This window comes from Barbatula barbatula (assembly GCF_947034865.1).
Source record: "Barbatula barbatula genome assembly, chromosome: 21".
Taxonomy (NCBI): Eukaryota; Metazoa; Chordata; class Actinopteri; order Cypriniformes; family Nemacheilidae; genus Barbatula; species Barbatula barbatula.
In genome coordinates this window covers 7,776,731-7,796,854 of record NC_136784.1, presented here as the reverse complement: position 1 = coordinate 7,796,854, position 20,124 = coordinate 7,776,731, and the positions used below count along the sequence as shown (strand labels likewise).

Sequence of the window (20,124 nt, the reverse complement as noted above, 5' to 3'; positions counted from 1 at the left end):
GAGCTGCACTGCGTGGCACTGGTCCTTGGCACAGCTGTGAAGGGATTGGTATCAATTGAAATAAATACAGTCGGCAGTTGTATCTTATCGATATGTTTGCTAAAGTTTTCTATCATAACTTACAGTACTGTTCAGGATTTACAGTATATATTTATACAAGGTGGCTGTTTTGGAAGCTACCTTACAAACTAAATCATCAATAACAAACATCACTTATAAAATGTCAGGCCTTGACCTGCATACAAATTTTGGTTTCTTTTGCTTGCAACACTGAATCTATTTTTTATAAGGGAACGTCCGAGGCGGGTGACACGAGTGATTGTGAGCGGACGATTGTCAGCTGCGTGTTGCACCGGTCTCGCATTTCTCACGGAGGAGCTCCGGGAGCATAAAAGGACGAGCGACAGGAGGGTTCGACCAGAGTACCAGGCCTGGGCTGTAGGTTGTGTTTAATTATGTTTGTGTTTATTATATTTTAAGTTTGTTTTATTGTTTGTTTATTATACTAAAAGTTGTTTTATGTTCGCCAGTTCCCACCTCCTTCCTTCCTTTTATTGAACCTTGTTACAATCTATCAAAAAGTCTACGGTAAAAATACATGTCAGCACGGCATTTCCAGCCTAGCCTTCAAAAATACATAATTTCTGAGCCTCTCAATTACTGCATACTTTTATTTAGCAGCCTTCAAAGTTTTTCAAATATTTTCTACATGGGAATAAAATAAATTATCAAAAGCTAAATCAATCAGCCCTGAGACTATCTTTGATTTGATCTGTTTTTTGTTTTAACCAGCCACGAGAGGATATTTTGTTGATCACTTATTTTTGCACTGACATACCTTCTGTGAACCAACTTTGGTCCAAATTCCTGCTCCACATGACAGAACATTACAGTAAATACGTTTCGACCAAATATATTCGGATTAGCTGATCCTACTTTACTTATATTTCCACAGCTGCTTAGGATATGACAGAATGCAAGATATTGAAAGTTTGTTTAAAATATTTACAATTTTGAGTGTGTCGAGAGAATGACTCAATATGTCATTTGCAATGCATAATGGGAGTGGGCGATCACTGCAGAGCTTGAAACGTTTATACTTCAAAAATCAATATCTCTGTAGGATTTGAACTCTGTAACATTGAATTAACAGTAACTGGCAAAATACAACAACGGCTAACTTACAAAATCTCATCGATTCTGGTATTCAAGTTTCATATGATCTGAGGTAATGGTTGAATGCGAATATATGCAAACATGAATTTCTATAATATTGAATGCCATAATTTGTCCTCCGTGAAGTAATTTATTATGTGTACAAAACATTCAGCTGCACTAAAAAGTTCTCAATAGTTGTAAATGCAGAGCAACAGTACTATATATTCTGATTATAAGAAGCAGATTGTCTAGTTTATTTGTACTACAGTATAAATAACAAATCTAAACATTCTGTCTCAAAAGAGCTGACCTTGGTACACAAAGTGAAAGCCTTTGGCAGTTTCTGGTCCAACTGTAGTAAACTTGATAGTTATTTGATTTCCAGTACTCAAGGGCAACGACTCTCCTAAAAACAGACAGAAAAATCATCTCAAAATTGTCTTTTAGATCATTTTAACTCGCAAAGATGTTCCTCTGGCTCTGAAAGACCAAACAGAGAATTACTGCATCCATTTGTAGTAAAGGATACCTGTGACCATGTTAAGTCTGTTGAAACGTTCAAATGTTCACCTGAGTGAGAGCCGGAGAGAGAAGACAGCAATGCGGCCTGCTGTGTCGGTCCATCGTAAATGTCCACCACATCATTCAGTGATGTCTGGAACAGGACAAACTGTCCAAACAAAACTGTAAAAAAATACATAACAATAGTCAAACACTTCATAAAACACTGATACAGCCCACATTATCTCTCACCGCCTTTTAAAGACCATTTTGAAATTCATTTTATTTTTTGGGAGTGGGCACCAGTGAACGATTTATCAGTTGCCGTAAAATTATGAAATATCTGTTTCAACAATTCACAGCAAACCAATAAATCTGAACACTAAATGCCCGACAAACTGCGGTTTTACAACTTGACAAAAAGTTTTGATGCAGGGTGAAGAAAGTCTTAAAAACCAAAAGCAAATGTGCACTGCATGATTTTCCTGTATTTCTCTTTTACATACACGCATTTAGATTCACATTTAAAAGCCACTGAGAACATTAAGCTAACACATAATTTCCCTTCACTGGATCTGTGCATTTACAACTAGCGAGAGCTCTCAGAGGTAATAACGCTGTATGTTTATTTAAATCTTTTAAATTGGCTACCATGCAGCAACATCTCTCTGTTATGTTTTGGTACCATGCTGAGTGCAACTGCGTATTGGTTTTGTCCTCCATTGAGCTCACTTGTTATAGTCTCATTTGCCGTCCAAAGCTTTGATGTCTCCATCATTAGGAGAGGATCATTAGTATGCTTCATATCATCATTACATACATTACAAATCCCTACCCTATAGCTTTGGGACCTAAGGAAACCTACTGTATATAAACAAAATACTGTATTACATCCATGATTTTATGAAAATAAGTTGGGCAAAGATTCTGCTGACTGACCTCATTGGCATTGTTCTGCTGTTGCCATGGTGAAATTAATCGAAAATGCCTATAAGAAATCTTAAGTGTCAAAATGGAGTTCTTAGCTTAACAGTAGTATCCGTGCACTCTACGTATTAAATGAATGTAATGGGTATATAGGGCAGTGGTTCTGAAACATTTTCGTTGTAAGGCCTCCGCTGTGTAGGGTGCTTCGCTTTGCGGCCCCCAAAATACAGACTTATAATCTTTAACTTGGAACCAAAAACCTATTCAGTTAAACAATGCTGGAACATAAATTCTATGGTTGGTAGGCTTATTTTTCTGATGTTTGATTGCATAAGATTTATGAAAAATACTTTTTCATAAAATGCCACAAAATATCTGGCCCCTGGATCCATCTTGGGAGAGAGAGAGAGAGAGAGAGAGAGAGAGAGAGAGAGAGAGAGAGAGAGAGAGAGAGAGAGAGAGAGAGATTAGCTCAAAGATGCATTAGTATTTACAAAAGGCCACTGCTGTTGTCAATGTCACATCCTTAACAATGTCTTTGCAATTCGGCAAGACTGATTCTCCAAATTCTCTTAGTCAATCGAACTCTGACAACTTGCAAACAACGACTCACTCAGTTTGTCTGTTTAGGGGACCCTTACATGTGTGTAGATAGAAAAAGCTAATTCTAAGGTAATAAAAACATAAAACATTCCATTATGTAAGCTCTTTTTAAACCGCTGAAGACATACAGTAGTTATGTACAGGGTATTGCATTGCATTTCTGTTAATAGTATGGCTGGAATGGAGCTTCAAAGCTTCGTATACGACACTGAATATTCTAAGCTTCGGAGGGAGAGGGCTGAACATATTCTTCTCTCTAATAAAGGCAGGAATCTCTGTGTCTGTCTGACTGTCTGTCTGTTTGCATTTGCAATATGTCGAGAACCATTCATCCAATAGACTTCACGAATGGCAGTGTGTTGCTGCAGACCAAAGGGAGTGCAGTGTCGCATTTTGGTGCAATATGGACACGCGACACGTTCAGAATTAATACACTTTTAATAAACTACAGAACAGCGCGAGCTGTGAACAACCACTTCGCGGGGGATGCCAGGTGTTACAAAAATATAAATATTTGAATCTCAAAATTGAAAATCGAATGCCAATCCACCAAACGAACATTCAAAAATTCTGGTCCAGCCCTAGTTACTAGATCCTCAAAAAAATTACACATTGGCCATTTAAAGTACAAAGATCTCGATTCTGCGGACCTAACAGCATTATTGTCATTGGACGCAGTGCCATCTACAACTGTATGAAGTTCTGGACAACATTTCACAACATTTTCAAAAATTGTCATTAAAATGTTATATCAGTCAGTAAAATCACTGACCAAAATAATTAGACTCACACTCCCATTTCTAAAACGCACTGTCCATGAAACATCCAATGGCTTATAAAGGGGAAAAATAACGAATTCAAGACCCAGTTGCATTGTGGGTAGTTATTGTTGAGGCTGTTATTGAAGGTGGCTGTGAGCACTGGAAAATCAAATCCATCCCCAGCTTGCATGCTGGGAGTAGACTCGTCCCCTATGCCCTTGATAAAAACAATAGAAGAGAAGATAGCGTCGGCCCTCGATGCATTATTCTTGAGTTTCCCATCTCCAAGTCTCCGGCGATGCCAAGACAATTACCACTTCATGTCAAAAAACAATTGTGCTTCGCTTACATGCATCAAACCAAACAAAACGGGGCAATGAGAAGAAACAAATCAATCTGGAAGGGAGAAAATGATTTGGTGCCAGTTCTTTACTTTAATCTCAGGTCCCTTTCCACACATATGAATAATGTACATGGCTTAAGTAGTGCACACTTGTAATCACACTGAACCCATTATAATTACATTAAGCCAGGGGTCACTAATGCATTGCTTTGCTTCTCTGAGATCTTTTAAAGATGATGACAAGCTGACATCCTTTGTACGGCCAAGCTGAAAACGTTCGCTGTGATCGAGCAGTTCATGTATATTTGAAATGTCTCGGTGGTTATGGATATTTTCATCAGAGGGACCCTTGAGGAAAGAAGTTTGCTTAGAAAAGATCTCGCTGAAAAAAATGAATGTTAATGTAATTATGTATGTCTATGACTTTAGTTTGAATGGGTCTGTGTATTTAAAAAAAGTACATTTAATAATTTACTGTCTAATACTGAAAATACTGTCAGGGCAACTTCAGCACATTATTTAGTGCACTTAAAAAGTGTACCTGACTCTTACATTAGCTTTGGTCATTAGATCACCACTAAAGAAATGCCAAGAGAAATGTTTGAGTTAATTTCGTCCGACTATTGCTTTGTCATGAAGTATGAACTCTGAAAGTATGCTATTGTCATAATGAGTAGCCACTTAAGTGCACTTTAATTACAAGAGGGACCTACAGTAGTATTCACTGGCAAAGAATCAGAGACGGTTTCTCAGCAGGATCCCCACAGCAGTCAGGAGCCAGAGTTAAGTCATTCCAGCACAGGAAAGACAGCTCATCCGCAGTCTTTTGATGCCCTTCCTTGCACTCTTTCTCACTTCAGCCCTTTTTTGTAAGATGCCATTTGAAGCGGGATCTGTGTGTGACATGCGAGAGGTGCTTCGACTGAAAAGGTCTATGTATCTCCTTGACGTTCTGACAGAAAATGGAATAAGAGAAAGCCTCAAATAACCGACAGTTAAAACGAGAGGAAACAGAAGTCAACGTTGTCATGACGTTCTCATGCCAACAACGGATATCTTTAGATACACTTTTCACATGAATATTTTTGGAAGGGAGATTGACCGCAGTTCAGAGCGAGTGGAAACACTCCGTGCTTACCGTCATCTATTTATATTTGACTGAGAATGAGAATATAATTACGCAAAGTTCAATGCCGAGGAAATAAAAATGAGTATAATGTTGGATCCCACTTTGGCAAACTCTACACATACAAACAACCGCAATAGTATTGTATTGTGATATTTATTAATATTGCATGGCCAGGTTCATACACACCTTCTGACCCATTCAGAGTACAATTACTTTGTGCATACGCTCCAAAGAATATGCAAAAGCATACGCTCCAAAAGAATAAATGACAAGCAACTCTCACATACATAATTATAGATGGTTTCCACACAAAAAACGGCTCTCTGAAAAAATGTTTAGCTTTTCTTTGGCTTTCACTCTCAGTTTTTCCACCAACTCGTAAACACTGCAGAAGATTGGCCTTTTCTGCACACCCCCTTACACTTAACACACTTTGACAGATCCTTACTGGCTTCAATGGAAATGAGGACTGTGATTAATTCGCACCCTTTTCCTCTTTTTTTGTAACTTGCACTATTAAAAAAAAAAATCAGTCCGTGGTTCCCTGCCTCTCCATCGCTCTCTGGTATTTTTCTGTGGACCTGAACTAGATCACCAATTAAATTTGCAATTTGAATGGGGGGAAGTGGAAGGGAGGTGAAAAACACACCTTTCCTACTTCCTGTGACAACTGAGGTGCACAGAGGCATGATTTCAATATACTTATATTAGCATAATCGGTTAAAGATGCTGGGATGGCATTCCTGCAGTTACAGAAAAATACATCTGATAGAGGCTCAGACACCCGGCTGTTTTCAAAAGGAAAGCTAGAACCACATATCTTGCAGACAAAAACATTTAACATGTGAATATATCAACAGGTCATGAGTGCTTCTATGTAAAGGGAGATAAAATACTTAAAATAATAAATTGAGTTCTTAAATTGAGGTTATATGTTAAATGCTTGGTGCCTGAACGATGACATAAAGTTTAGTTCACTCAAAAAGTGAAAAGTGAATCATTTTTATACCAACAATTAGACCCAAGTCCCGCCCAACAGATTTCCTCAAATACCCCATTTCATTCCTAAATAAGTCAGAAGTATAACCGGTTGTGAAAGGTATTTCACATAATTCCATTGTGACTTTAAAAGCCTGCCTGCTTAAAACATAATATCAAGGCAACACAGCATGCCAACGCACAGATCTAGGTTCAGATGAGCTGGAGAGGATCTGATAACCCTGTCAGTCAGGTCTGGAATGGGGTCAGTGCAGGAGATGAGAAAGACAAGTCATGTGATTTGCAGCAGCGCCATCTTATTTGTCAGTAGGTGTCAAATTGTGACGTGATAAGAGTGTATAACCAGAGAAATAATCCAGCTGTAAATATGCAAGAGTATGATGTGTACCTGTGTCTCAGCTGGATCTCAGACGGATCAAGGACTTTAAAATCAACAACGTCATTTATATTTTTGGCAGGAGATTTCATTCTACATTTAATACGAAGGTTCAATCCTACAGGTGAACTATTCTTTTAAAGGAAACTTCTGCAATAAATTAACACCATCAAGTTTTTTTCGACAAACCTAGGACATCCGTTTATCTTCGCAACACAAATTAAGATAATTAAGCAACTAACATTCTGCGCTTTGAAAGGAAGGCAGAAATTGACAAAAAATGGACAAAAGTGTTGGGATGTCTCCTTTCAAAAAAGCTTTCCCATGGCTCAGAGGTTAGAGCATTGCAAGGTCATTGGTTAGATCACAGAGTTTTTCACATACTAAGAAACAAATGTAAAGTATAAAACAATGTAAGCATGAATGATTTTTGATAATTCATGAATGTAAATTTAAAAAACATATTATCTATTCAAGTAATTCCAATTAAAACACACATTGATGCTATACCATACAATACTATATGAAAGAATTGTCTCCATCTTTGGAAGGGTCTTATTCTGTTCCAAATAAATAATTCTGATGGCGGTAAGATCGCCCGTCGAGCATTTTTTAAATGAGGAAGGTAATAATTATATAAACAATGATACTATATTTTATAATTATATTACATAATTTATAATACAAATTTATAATACAGAATATATAACCTATCATCTGTCGGTTCGACACAACGTCTCATTCCCTCCATCAGGGAACAGAGGTTTCATACTGTACGTAACCGAGACGATCGCTTTCTGTCGGTCTCTCGACGTTGTGTCGAACCGACAGATGAGGTTCTCAAGGCAAACCCCATCGGTCGGTTCGACACAACGTCTCGTTCCCTCCATCAGGGAACAGAGGTTACATACACAACCGAGACGAACTATGTATGGACATTACATTAAATAATTACATAGATATAAATTAGTTTAAACATGGTCAACACAAAACTCAAACTTTATAAATGGTTTGAGGGGACGTTATCGTCAGTCACATTTGGACAATTATACACACATCCTTATAATACAAAGAGCAACCCCAAGGACACTGGAAACAGCTTATCGCTTTGGTACTTTTCGATGTGATACTGTTGGCAGCATTGCTTTACCAGGCATGTGCCGTTTCCATGGAAATGATGGGTCAGATCGTAGTTTCACTTGTACCTCATGCAATCCAAGACTGAGCTAATGAGCGAGCGCATGGATCCAGACACGACACGCAAGCATGTTTGGAGCATATGGTTTATTACTGTTTTGTGTGCCGAGCTTGTGACTGTCCGTGCCTTGGTTCTCTTTCGACTCTGTCTCCTAACGATGTAAAACTCAGACGAGAGCAGTCGCTCGTGTTGAGATACACACCTCAGGGGCATCTTCTCGCTTAGAGCTAGACGCCAAACGTCTTTGCACTGTTTCCTAGCACACCTGTCTGGTTTTGAAGGCATGGGCCGGACATCAGCCTCACACATCAATACCGAGTCCCACTGGATCTCTCGCGCAATCTGCCAAGATCTCTATGAGGCAGGAGAAACCTCAGGGCTCATTGAATGTTCAGGCAAAAGCAAGTGTTGCTGGGACTCATACAGCAATGCACAGATGCACAACCTTCAGTCTGGGCTGATAAATAAGAAAAAAATGTCTTAACTTTCAGCCAGGTTCTTTCTGTGGTCTGCTAACTTTACTATCTCAAGAACAACACATCTTAATCCCATACTGCCAGGAGGGCTCATGGTTTGTCTCTTTCCACCGCACTGCACACAAGAAATATAACACTGCAGACATAAGCCCACGGCTCTCAGACATTTGCTCCGGGTATGAATAATTAATGGCTAACATGTATGATCACAGATTCATAGTTTGTTTTGCTTCATCAGGACATCTGTCAATGTCAGATCATTGTGTCAACTCAATGATCATAAAACTAAATATTCAGGAAGGGAGACAGAAACAAGCAAAATGCAGAGCCACCTGTGCACAGTTGTTCTCCGTACAGAGCATCTTTTATGCTGCGTGCTGCGGAAAACAACAGCTTTACATTTCACCACATGGTGGGGACAGAGAATCTACACACTGCTGGAGAGAGACACAGAGAAAATGGAGGAAAACAGATGTCTATTAGTTCATAAATTTTGAAATATGTCATTTCAGGTGAATCTGATCATTTTTATCATTATATTAAACAAGGGGGGGGGGGAAATTAACATGAAAAAATGTGGCTTCCAATTTAACTACATCTAAATGGCAAGCAAAGCAAGATCACCAACAGTTCTTTAAAACATGTTTTTGTGCCATCATTAAGTTCAGATTTGTAAAATACTACTAACATACTAAAGCAAAAAGCTAAAACAACAAACAAGTAAGTATTTGAAAAATTCTGTCATCATTTACTCCCCCTCTTGTCATTTCAAACCTGTATGACTTTCTTTCTTCTGCGGAAAACAAAGAAGGTATTTTGAAGAACATTCACGAGGGGGAGTAAATTATGACATCATTTACATTGTGGGGTGAACTATCTCTTTAAGGCTTTGGAGTTCATTTTAAACTATCTGTACTTTATCAGAGGGTTCTTCCTTTGGAAAAAAATATTTGCCTACATTATAAAGTATAGTATTCAACAATATTCAAAGGCCCCCATCCCACTCACAGAAATGTATTTTCCAGTTGATGTCAAGCTCTAAAATATTTTATAGGGTAGAAACTGTTTATATATTATAAAAAGGACAAATAATTTAAAAAATCTTTGGTTATCTTTTTTTAATATATTAATTTTAAAATCTAGAACTTAATTGTTAACTACAATTTAAATTAAAAGTAAAAAAAACATGTATTTAAGAAATGCAGTGGAGTACAAAGTAGTACCATATATGCCTTATAATGTAATGTAAAGTAAAAAAACACACCACACATAAATGAATAAATACCTCGAGTAGAGTTAAAATGCTTACTGTGCACAGAATGATTTATGGAACATAAATAATGACTCACTATGGGTTCTCTGCAACATAACATTTTTAACGATTTGAATAAAAAAAGAACATTTTCATATCCATATGTTTCATATGTTGGTCTTGAAGAGAGAAAAATAATTCATGTTATCATTATCAATGTATGGTCCTCTGAAGGTTTAAACCTGAGGGTGGTGAGCAGAAGGTCAATGCCGGAGCCATTATCACTGTGTGCTTGAACAAAATGCTTTACAGCAGGTTGCTCGCAGGTTAAGTGGTTTCCTCCACTGTCCCTGTATCAAGTGTACAGTAAGACGCGAAAGATAAAACAGTCTGCTAAACGATTACATAAGCACTTGTGTTTACTGCTCAGTCAAAAATAGGAGCACAACAAATCTTCATTCTGGGATCCTGACCTAAGACCTCTGTCTTGACACAATGTTATTTTATTCAGCATTTCTGCCTCAATCGAGAATGAAATAACTAGACTAATAACCACAACAGCAAAACTATCAACTAACTCATAAGAGCATGCATACTTCTAAAGTGCATACTTAAGCTTGCAATTATGACTAAAGACAGGTTAGTGCTCTATCACAGGGCATCAGCGTGCTGTTCTGGCAATGGAAGCACTTAGATAATTATGATGGATCTCATCACCCTGCATGGTCAATTAGATATATGGCCATTTACCTCAAATGGTATGGATGAGAGTTATGTATATTGCACTTTTCCGTTTAACCTTCACTGTTTCCTGAATAACATCCGCTTCTTTGCTATTATTTGAGCAATAGTAACAATGGCTTCACTATGTTAAATGAGTGCACTGACCCTAAAGATCAATTCTGTAGGAACGTTGATGAATTTGCTGGCGTGCACAGATTAAATCAAAGTTTGAAGGTTGGAAACCTACTGTACAGTACACATTTAAAATAGCTTCCCCCAGCAACTAGATGCGATAAATAAATGTAAAGGTTCAAACTTATTGATTTGTGAAAACTTTTATATTGACAAGACCAAGTAGGCTTTGATCTATTTACATTCCAGTCTCGTCAAATGTTAATACATACTAATCTCAGAGCTGTCAAAAATCTTTAGCAGCTCACTAAAAATAGGAATTATTTCAAAGCCTTCCTACCGCGGCTGAGATATTTGCGAATGACGCTTAAAAATACACAGTTCTTAAGTGCCCTTAGCTAATGGCAAAGTCAAGAAATCACACTTTTTGCCTCCTTGATTATGATTTAAGAGGGAACCTAAGTGCCTTTGGTCTGACTGGAGTAAAAAAATACAATAATATATGGAGCACTGGTGTTCTTCAGCTTTCTGTCTCTCTCTGGTGAATGAACTTTGCCTTGACTTCTGCCGCTTTTTGATGTTTTGGCTCAGGGGCTTGCAATTCCCAATTCTCTCAGGCCTTATATAGTAGCTTTGTAGAAAGTGAAGAGTGATCCCTTGGCAAGAGAGAGACGGTGTCAAAGACGGGTTCGAAACTGTGACTGTGTTTGTGTTTTTATGGAGGTCAGACTCAGTCAGGGGAAAAGCTATTTAGTTGAGTATTTCCAACTGACAGCCATGACAAAAATACAGACGGTGTAACTGCCCTAATGCTTGCCTCAGGCGTTCAAAAGGGAAGTTTATTTAAGAATTCTATATGCATTCGTTTATAATAACTTTCACAACCATGGTAATAATAAAATCTTTATCTTTATTAATAGTTTTTTTCTTCTTAATTTTACAACTTCATACGAATGCATATCAAATTTGAACCCAAGTAATTTTAAGGTAAAGTACTAGAGAGTGTTCAAAAATTCCTTATGATGGATTGAAATATTTATATGATGTCTTACTTAGGTCAAGTAATTTAGACACTTTTTCATGTGCAAATGTGCTGGTGTAGAGTAGCGGTCTATGCTGGAAACATAAAACGTAAAAAACAATATTAATTCTACAACAATTAATAAATAACTAGAATTAAACAGTTTCAATTGAATAATGTTACCTTATAATCTAAAAATGACTAAATACTATAATCTCAATTGGATGTAAATGACAAAAATTCTGTTATTTCTGTGTACTGAATACTTCAGTATAGGGGGCACTTCAGTATAGGGGGCAATTCTCGCTATTAACAAACCATTAATTATGACTTTTTCCTCAATATATTCTTCATTTGTTGCTTATTGATAGTTCAGTAAATTAGGTTTAGGTATTGGGTAGGATTAGGTTTGTAGAATATGGTAATGCAAAATATGTGCTTTCTAAGTACGCATAAACAGCCAATATGCCGATAATAGGCATGTTAATAACAACTAGTTACCAAAAGACAACTTTTCTTCTTCTTTTAGGCATAGACCATATTGAAAAATGTAGACAACGCTGATCCAGAAGAATTTACTATTTCAGTTGTTTTAACACTGCACAAATGTTTGAAAAGAATACAGAACCAACAGAACATTAATAACTGAATGAACACGTTGAATAATAATTAGTTAAAAAATAAAAATGAATACAATTAAACCAGAAGTGTCTGGACCCGTGTTTACCACTTGGGAAGTAAGTGTTCCAGGCATTCACAGAGATGCTTGGACTGTTTGACTAATGCATAACGCGTATCGTATATTTAAACTCAACACAAAGCTCTCATCTGATAAAAGATTCCACATTAAATCTGAATCAGACAAGCGAACAGATAATTAAAGCTCTGAAGTAAAACTAACATCTCACTTAACAGTTGCTCGCTGTTACTTTTTCAAGTCTACCACAATGAAGGCTCACCGCTGTTTGGCAACACGAGTGCTTTCTATTCTGAGCTGTGAAAAGCACGGATGCAGATCTTGATCAACACTTAAAAACACATTATACCCACATGTAAGTCCATCCGAAAACCTGTTCCAAAACAGCAGGCCGGTAATGAAACCGTAATCTAGTCACTAAGGTTTTTGGCTTCATAACAGACCATTTAGCAGTCAGAGATCATCAATTTCGCTTTCCACTGACCCTTTACCATCTGTGAGGAGTGAGGATTCCCCTACATATTTGTATTGACTGCCTTGGGCCAGTGGGGGCGGCGGGAGCCGACGGTAACATGGGATGGGGGTGCATGCACTGAATAATGCATCTCTCAGACCAAACCTGTCATTGTGTGAAATATTGCCGGCATCATTCTTTGTGACAGAATAATGAAACATTAAAAAAGGCAGTGGAGTGCTGCATTTTTTAACAGAGGGCTTCAGAGCTCTGCCGTACAGATGAAATAAGCGAATTGAGGAGCGTACGTCCGCACACGCGTTTTTGTGCGTTGGTGGTTTCCTTCTGTGAAAATTTTAAATCAAAAGTCTGAATGATGAGAATATGACAGATTACAGATCAGATTTTCGATCATGATAGTAATATAGTGCATAATAGCTTCTTGAAAAAATATAGATTACTGTTTCTTGTAGTTCCATGTAGTTAGAACAAGGCACCTGCAAAAAAGATTTTCATTTAAATTTAGCCACTTTCAATACACCTTATTTGCTATTATTAAATTGCATCATAGTGTATTAGCCATTGGCCATTATCACATCGGCCATTAAAGGACTCACACTATTCAACTTTGCCAAAAATCCACTCACAGAAATGGCAATGTTATTGTTACAATTGCTTTTAAGTCTGAATAGATTTAATGTATGTTTTTGAACAAAATGCTAAATTTAGAACCACTCAATAAATCCAGCAAACCGCTTTCAAAATATAACAGAAATCAATACACACAGCAAGCACAAGGCTAAACTCTTGTGGGTTATATGATCCATTTCAATTCAGTTTTTTTATATCCGACAAATCAAAAGGTTTTATGACCACTGTAAGATATTTATCTCCAGTCAAACGCACACGCTCAGACCAGGCTTTGTTCTACAAGGCACTTTAAGCTTTTTAAGTCTTTTGGGCTGGATGTGTGATGATACTTCAGGTGCATGATAATGAAAAGCTCCTCCTAGCAGGTGTCCACCATCCACATGCTCAGCAAACACTAGATTTGATCTCCCTCTTTCATTTTCTATTGTTTTCATGTTTTTTCCGTCATTAAAACACAAAGGATTATTTGAAGTGTTATTTTCAAGTATTTTTATACTTGTGGGGGGATTGTCACTTTCTTCAGTATTTTGGCCTGCTAAGACTTTTTTCAGTTGCACCACATGCCACAAATGGAGCAGCAGTCAATCACATTACAATTATTTTGATCTACAGGAAAAAAAAATTGGATTTTGTTCGAATTTGAGATTTTCATAAAAATAAATACATTGCCCTCATCTCGTGATCCCATTGCTCCAAGTCTTGATTAAACATCTAAAATTGTTTTTATTTGTCTACAAATTCTGAAAGTTGCACCTTCCTAAGTCTTTCCTAATACAAAGGATGCGTGTCCATCGGAAGCAAAGCGTTTTCATCAGAGACAACACTTTGGGTTCGTCCCTTTCAGCAATGCATTCACAGACGCAAACATGACGTTTAGAATGCGTGATTCTGGTTGGCCTAAGGACCAAAAAAGACGACCTGTTAGCTGTTATCGTGATTCTGATTGGCCAAACGAATCCATTTTCAGATGCTCGAGAGTAGAGACTAAGACTCCCCCCACCAAAAACAAAATGAATTCTGATTTACTCGATTCAAATAAATGATCTATTTCTGATTTAAAACTGTGAATTTTGACCAAAAGCGACTAGTTTGCTGGTATGAAATTATACAAAATATACACTTTGTTCGAAAAACTAGTAATCTCCCAACAGAGGCTGTTTTCAAAGGATCCGGAAAACCCAGAAAGCAATTGTGCATGGATGGAACCGACGGACCTCTTGTCAAAGGTCAGGGCCTCTTTTTGGTCCCAAACCAGCCCTGCCTGTATGACTTTTTTTCTTTAGACTGTATGACTTTTTTTCACAGAACACAAAAGAAGATATTTTGAAGAATGTTGTCAACTGGCACCCATTCACTTGGATTGATACATACATTCGGAAAAAAGAAAGTCATACAGGTTTGAAATCACAAGAATGAATGAATCATTTCTGAATGAATCACTTTAAGGCATCTCAGGTGTAAAGGCTTTTCAAGTCTTGGCGTCTACATCATGCTAAAACGGCATAACATATATCCTTATCGTAATCCCAAATTGTATTGTGATGTGCTGTGTAAAAAAATTCTAAATGGTGGTGCTAAAATATGTCATTTAATACTGTGTAGACTGTGAATGAATATAAGTGCATTGTAATTAACATTTACATTTTGGGATTTAGGCATTTGGAAGACGCTTTTATCCAAAGTGACTTGCATTGCATTATCCTATACATTTATACATAGGTATCTGCAATCCAGATACTTTGTGTTGTTAACGCAATGCTCTTACCCACTGAGCTACAGGAAAGCAAAAAGATTTGTACACAGTACGCTTATACACTATCCCATAGCATAACACTTAATATCAAATTACTTGTGTGCAAGATAAAATGGCGGCCAATTTGTGAGGTTTTATGAAGATTAAGATGCAACCTTAGAAGGTAGATCCTGGGTATTAGGCATCTCACAAGGTTTTAGAGCACATCTGCTAAGTGAATTAAGGTAACAGAACAACTGATGAAAATGTTATACCAAATCCAAACAGGACTAATGAAAACAGCGCGTGGAAACTGTTCAGTTAAGTGTTGCGAAGTATTTTGGCCAGGGCTGCATTCATTCATTTTTTTAAAACGTATGCCCTACGTGCCAAGCGGTTAATGTTAATTGGGTAAAATGGATGAATCTTTGCGGAAATCATTTTGAAAGCGCGTGATGTGGTTTACTAATTATTCCGAATGTAAAAGAACTTCAGCCTCTTTGCAAGTCCAATCACTTGCTTAAGGCTTCAAACACAGTTCAAGGAAACAGATTGGTGCTATTTTTTATGTCTAGATTTCAAGCAGCGGTTACCTGGGGTGAAAATCCATTGAAATCACTGAACAATTATTTTGTCCCGTTGGCACATTCTCTTTCTTGAAACCAACACAAATACCAATTCCAATGTTGTTGTTTTTTTCTATAAAAAAATAGCTTTGCAACGATTTGTATTCCAGCTCATTTTAACAGAAATGAAAATTCAATTTAATCCAATTTGAAAATGCCAACATGTTGCAAATTGTACAGCCGAGCAATATTTAAACAGCGTTTGGCATTGCGCGCATACGTGCCAATGTTTAACACCGTGCTTGTGAGTTTAATGGTATAATGTATGTTTCAGAAGCTAAAACCACCTCAGCTGCTGACAATTCATTTTCACTCCTTTTCATTTGCATAGCTTTGATTTTCACATTCAGTCAGCTATCTATTAAAGCTTTATTTCAAATGACATCTATATCACTTAGGACCTTCCATCAGAGTGCAAGCAGTCCAAAGACCGGAGACGAGCCCCAGGGGAAACATCACGCACGAGCCACATAATGGCAAACGATGCTTGTGAGACAGGTCCAGAATCCCCATAATAGTTAAACTGACAGTTACATTTACAAGAGGAGACTGTTTTGTCCTGCTTTCAACACCAACACTTCAAAACACTACAGCCGTATTTGTACAGGACCGAGAGCACAATGTGCCTTTCATTTACAGAGAGAGCCGGGACCGGGAAGTTTAGAGTAGTTTTTCTTATTTCAACCTTTCATCACCGTACAATGTAATTTCCGTCTGAAGCTTGAACATTACAATCACAGGCTGTTAACAGACATTTTAAGGGTCTCCTTGGAAAACAGCAGGTCGAGGCTTCTCGGTGGGACATAACTTACTGGCAAAATCAGCTTTTGGTTCTGTAAACCTTAATATCAAAAGAATTATTATGAACAACTATGAATTAAGCTAGCTAATGTGAGTCATTCTAAACCTGTGATGTTTTAGGGTGATGTCAATCTTTTTAGACTGAAAGTTTGTAAAGTGTGGTCTCTGCGCAGTGACACAGGGATGCGGAGACTGTATCTCATCTTACCCCTTGACAGCTCTTCCTCTGGCTTGAAGCTTTCTAGTGAAAGAGCGTGAGAAGGAAGCTAGTTGCTAAGTTACACAGCTCCTGATCACCTCCTGAGCAAATCCGTGGATATAAATTAATTCGGGGAGACTTGTATACATTTGCATAATCCATATCAGACTCCAACTGCTCGCTGGTCATACAAATTGAATAGTGTTTCACGCACTTAACATGTAAGTGGACAAGTGCCTCATGTAAAACATAAACTACAGATCAGACTTTATATGTGTATCAGTGTTTTTCCAATGCAGTTTAGCCCTAAACCTGTGGGGTATCCTTACGCGCACACAGCTGCGAAAAAATTTAAGTTCCAGTCTTGTGTCTGTTGAAGTTCAACTAAATTAAACCGGGGCGACAAAGTTAAGTGACAAAATATTGTTAGTAACTTAGAATGAAACAAAAATTAGGATTTCACCTAAACATGTCACATACCTATAAATAGCACATTTTAAGATCAGAAAAATGTTTTTCCATGGCTGTCTCTGCAGCTATGCAGTGCTCCAGTATACGTCAGTATTTTGGTTTGCGGTTAAATCTGATTGTTTTGTTTTGTGTTTTCAGGTACCTACCGAACTCCCTGGGCACAGAGATGGCATACACACAGCTCTGTCCTGTCGTGTAGTTCCTTGGGAAGTTGGGTGACAGAACGGTCCCCTCTGTTCCAGTCGAGCGGCTTCCACAAGGTGCTGTTCGCACAAACACACACACACATACACACACACACACACACACACATATTCATTGATTGCTGTTTATAGCTTAAACAGTCATGATAAATAATTTAGTTTTTGATATACCAATCTCAACCTAAATGACCAAGCCTACTGAGGAATTGAGAAGTACCAGTTTGACATAAAAGCATGTTTTTTCCTTTGATCAGCGGCAGCGGGCCAAAATTGTTGTAATTTTGCTGTTGGATGTAACACATTTTCAGAGATTCACCTAACACTGCTTGTTTAAAGAGTTTCTATTTTGAATGGATTCAAGCACTTTCAGGTTACCTGCACACTTTTTTTGAAATTATATGCTCTTTTTTTAAATAACTCCGGTCACATTCGACAGGATTTGGCACCATAGTCACACTTTGACCAGTGTTATTTTGGACCCTGTGTAGAGACCCTTGTCACAGAGACAAATTGGGACAACTTAAAACTAGAGATGCATTGATACTAATTGTCGCTAGTTGATTATTCAGTGTGATATCTGTCTATACTGATACTGACTAAATTAATATGAACTAATTCTTAAAAATATAAACAATTCTGATTTATATTGAACATCAATGATGTTCAGTGAAGTTTCTTAACATTTCCTAAATACAAATTTTGATTGACAGGATAGATCTGCCCTGATAATTCAGATGTTTTTAAAATATTGGCGATATATCAGTGAATCTCTATTTAAAGCTACAGTTTGTAAAAAACTGCCGCTTGAGGGTGCACGATCAAAACAACAACAACATTATTTATGCATTACTTATGATTAAAAGACATGCAGCAGATTCATACTGAAGGTCTTGAAACAGTGGCTGCTTTATGTTTAACGCCCGTCCAAAAGGCCATTTTGACTGACAGGTCAAGCAACCAATCACATATCGTTTAATGCCGTTTCATGTTTATGGTTGTGGAAATGTCTATGCAACGAGTTTGTCCCATGAACATTTCATACTTTAAAGAAATCAGCGTTTAGTTGATTGTGATGAATGTTCATCGACATAGAAATAAACATGATGCTTAGCATCCAGGTGTGTTGTTTAAGGATAGCAGATGCAATTTTTTTAAATAGATGGCAATGGATGATGTTGATGGCTGAACGTGTTTCTCAGAGAATGCCGAATTTCTCATGATTTACAAGTAGTTGGAAACATTTAAAATATTGTAAGTACTCATCTGAACAAAATATATATCACTGGCCAAGTGGTTTTTGGATATTTTACTGCAAAATTGTTACAAACTGCACCTTTAAAACAATGTCACTATAAAAAAGTGACAATTGTGTATTTACACTGATGATATGAAATATACAAATATAACTGGATGTTTACTTCTTTACACGTAAAACATTTGTTGTTGTTTTATAGTACTGGATAATCTAAGATACAGCATTTTGTAGAAAAAACTTTCTGTAAAGACCTTGACAGCTGGGTAGCCCCCTATTCCAGCCGGGTCTACCATCATCTCCCATGATGCAGGTAAGCGTGGAATAGCCCTGGAGGACATAGCCTGCTTCACAGTAGAAGGTCACGGTGGAGCCCAGCTTGTAGTCACTGCCCAGCCGAGTGCCATTCATCACATTACCGGGATCGAAACATGACTCCCTCAGCTTGGCTGTAACGGAGAAGTTGGAGGAAAAACAAAGAAACACTTGAAGAATTCTCAGATTTCCCTTGCAGGGTGTTTAGAACTGAATTCTTCTGTTTAGAATCATTTTCTCAGAAAAAAGGCACATACTTTAAAAATAAACCTTATTTGAACACATCTTTTCAATTTTTTCCAGATTTTTAATGCATGCGCATTAAATGCTTCAAATTGACTTGACAACAGTGGGTGGGTTCTCTGACAAATAAAATCATGTTTTTAACCACTTCAGAGCATATAAATATCTTCTGTATTAATATATCAAATACCATCAAAGGTTGTAAAATATTTTTCTGTGATTGTTTGGGTTCATTGCTCATCCCCAATAGGCAGTCAGTCAGATGTGTGTGCACACACTGATATTATCCTTTAAAAAGAGATGATAGGGCCCATGAAGTGTTAGCATGAAATCAAAATGGATTACTTTTTAAATAAACGTTCCTGCTTGAGCGGGATTTATCAGTGCAAAAAGAAAAAATAGATTCTTCATAATTCGGCATCAAAATAATAACTAAATAATTAAGGTTCTTTGATGCAAGCTTTATGAAGCCTATGTTACCTTTGTACTCCAAGTGGAAACCGGTATAGCTAACAGATCCATCGCTGCGAAAGGCCAGGTACATGGTGTAGGAACTGCTCTCGATCCGTTCCGGAAGCTTACTGTCTTGAAAACTGCCTATCAATGGACTGTTACTGTCTGGGCCATCGTAGATATATAAAAAGTCATAGTTGGGCTCAATGCTGAAGCTATAAAAGAGAAGGAAATAAAAAAGTGGATGGTGGTGGGAATCAAGTTGTCCTGAAGTCACCTTTGGGGAAGGCAGCACAAAGTAATAAAGTTACAGAGCAGATATACGGTATTGAATAATTATCAACGGCTACATGTATATCTTTGAAACTATCAATATCAAATAGTACAAATGTGCTTTTTCTTTAGAAGTGGTTTTGGGTTTTGGTGTT

The 20,124-nt window shown here is 37.4% G+C and overlaps 1 protein-coding gene across 1 annotated transcript in view; it reads right to left on the bottom strand.

Annotated features, from left to right (window-relative positions):
- csmd3b (CUB and Sushi multiple domains 3b) overlaps positions 1 to 20,124 on the bottom strand; it is a gene marked incomplete at both ends in the record, with an annotated part of 310,902 nt that overhangs the window by 70,686 nt on the left and 220,092 nt on the right. The window contains 6 exons of the mRNA XM_079485065.1: positions 8 to 34; positions 1,469 to 1,564; positions 1,729 to 1,842; positions 17,377 to 17,493; positions 18,940 to 19,134; positions 19,724 to 19,911. Coding sequence (XP_079341191.1) covers positions 8 to 34; positions 1,469 to 1,564; positions 1,729 to 1,842; positions 17,377 to 17,493; positions 18,940 to 19,134; positions 19,724 to 19,911 — 737 coding nt within the window. The remainder of the gene's footprint in view (positions 1 to 7; positions 35 to 1,468; positions 1,565 to 1,728; positions 1,843 to 17,376; positions 17,494 to 18,939; positions 19,135 to 19,723; positions 19,912 to 20,124) is intronic.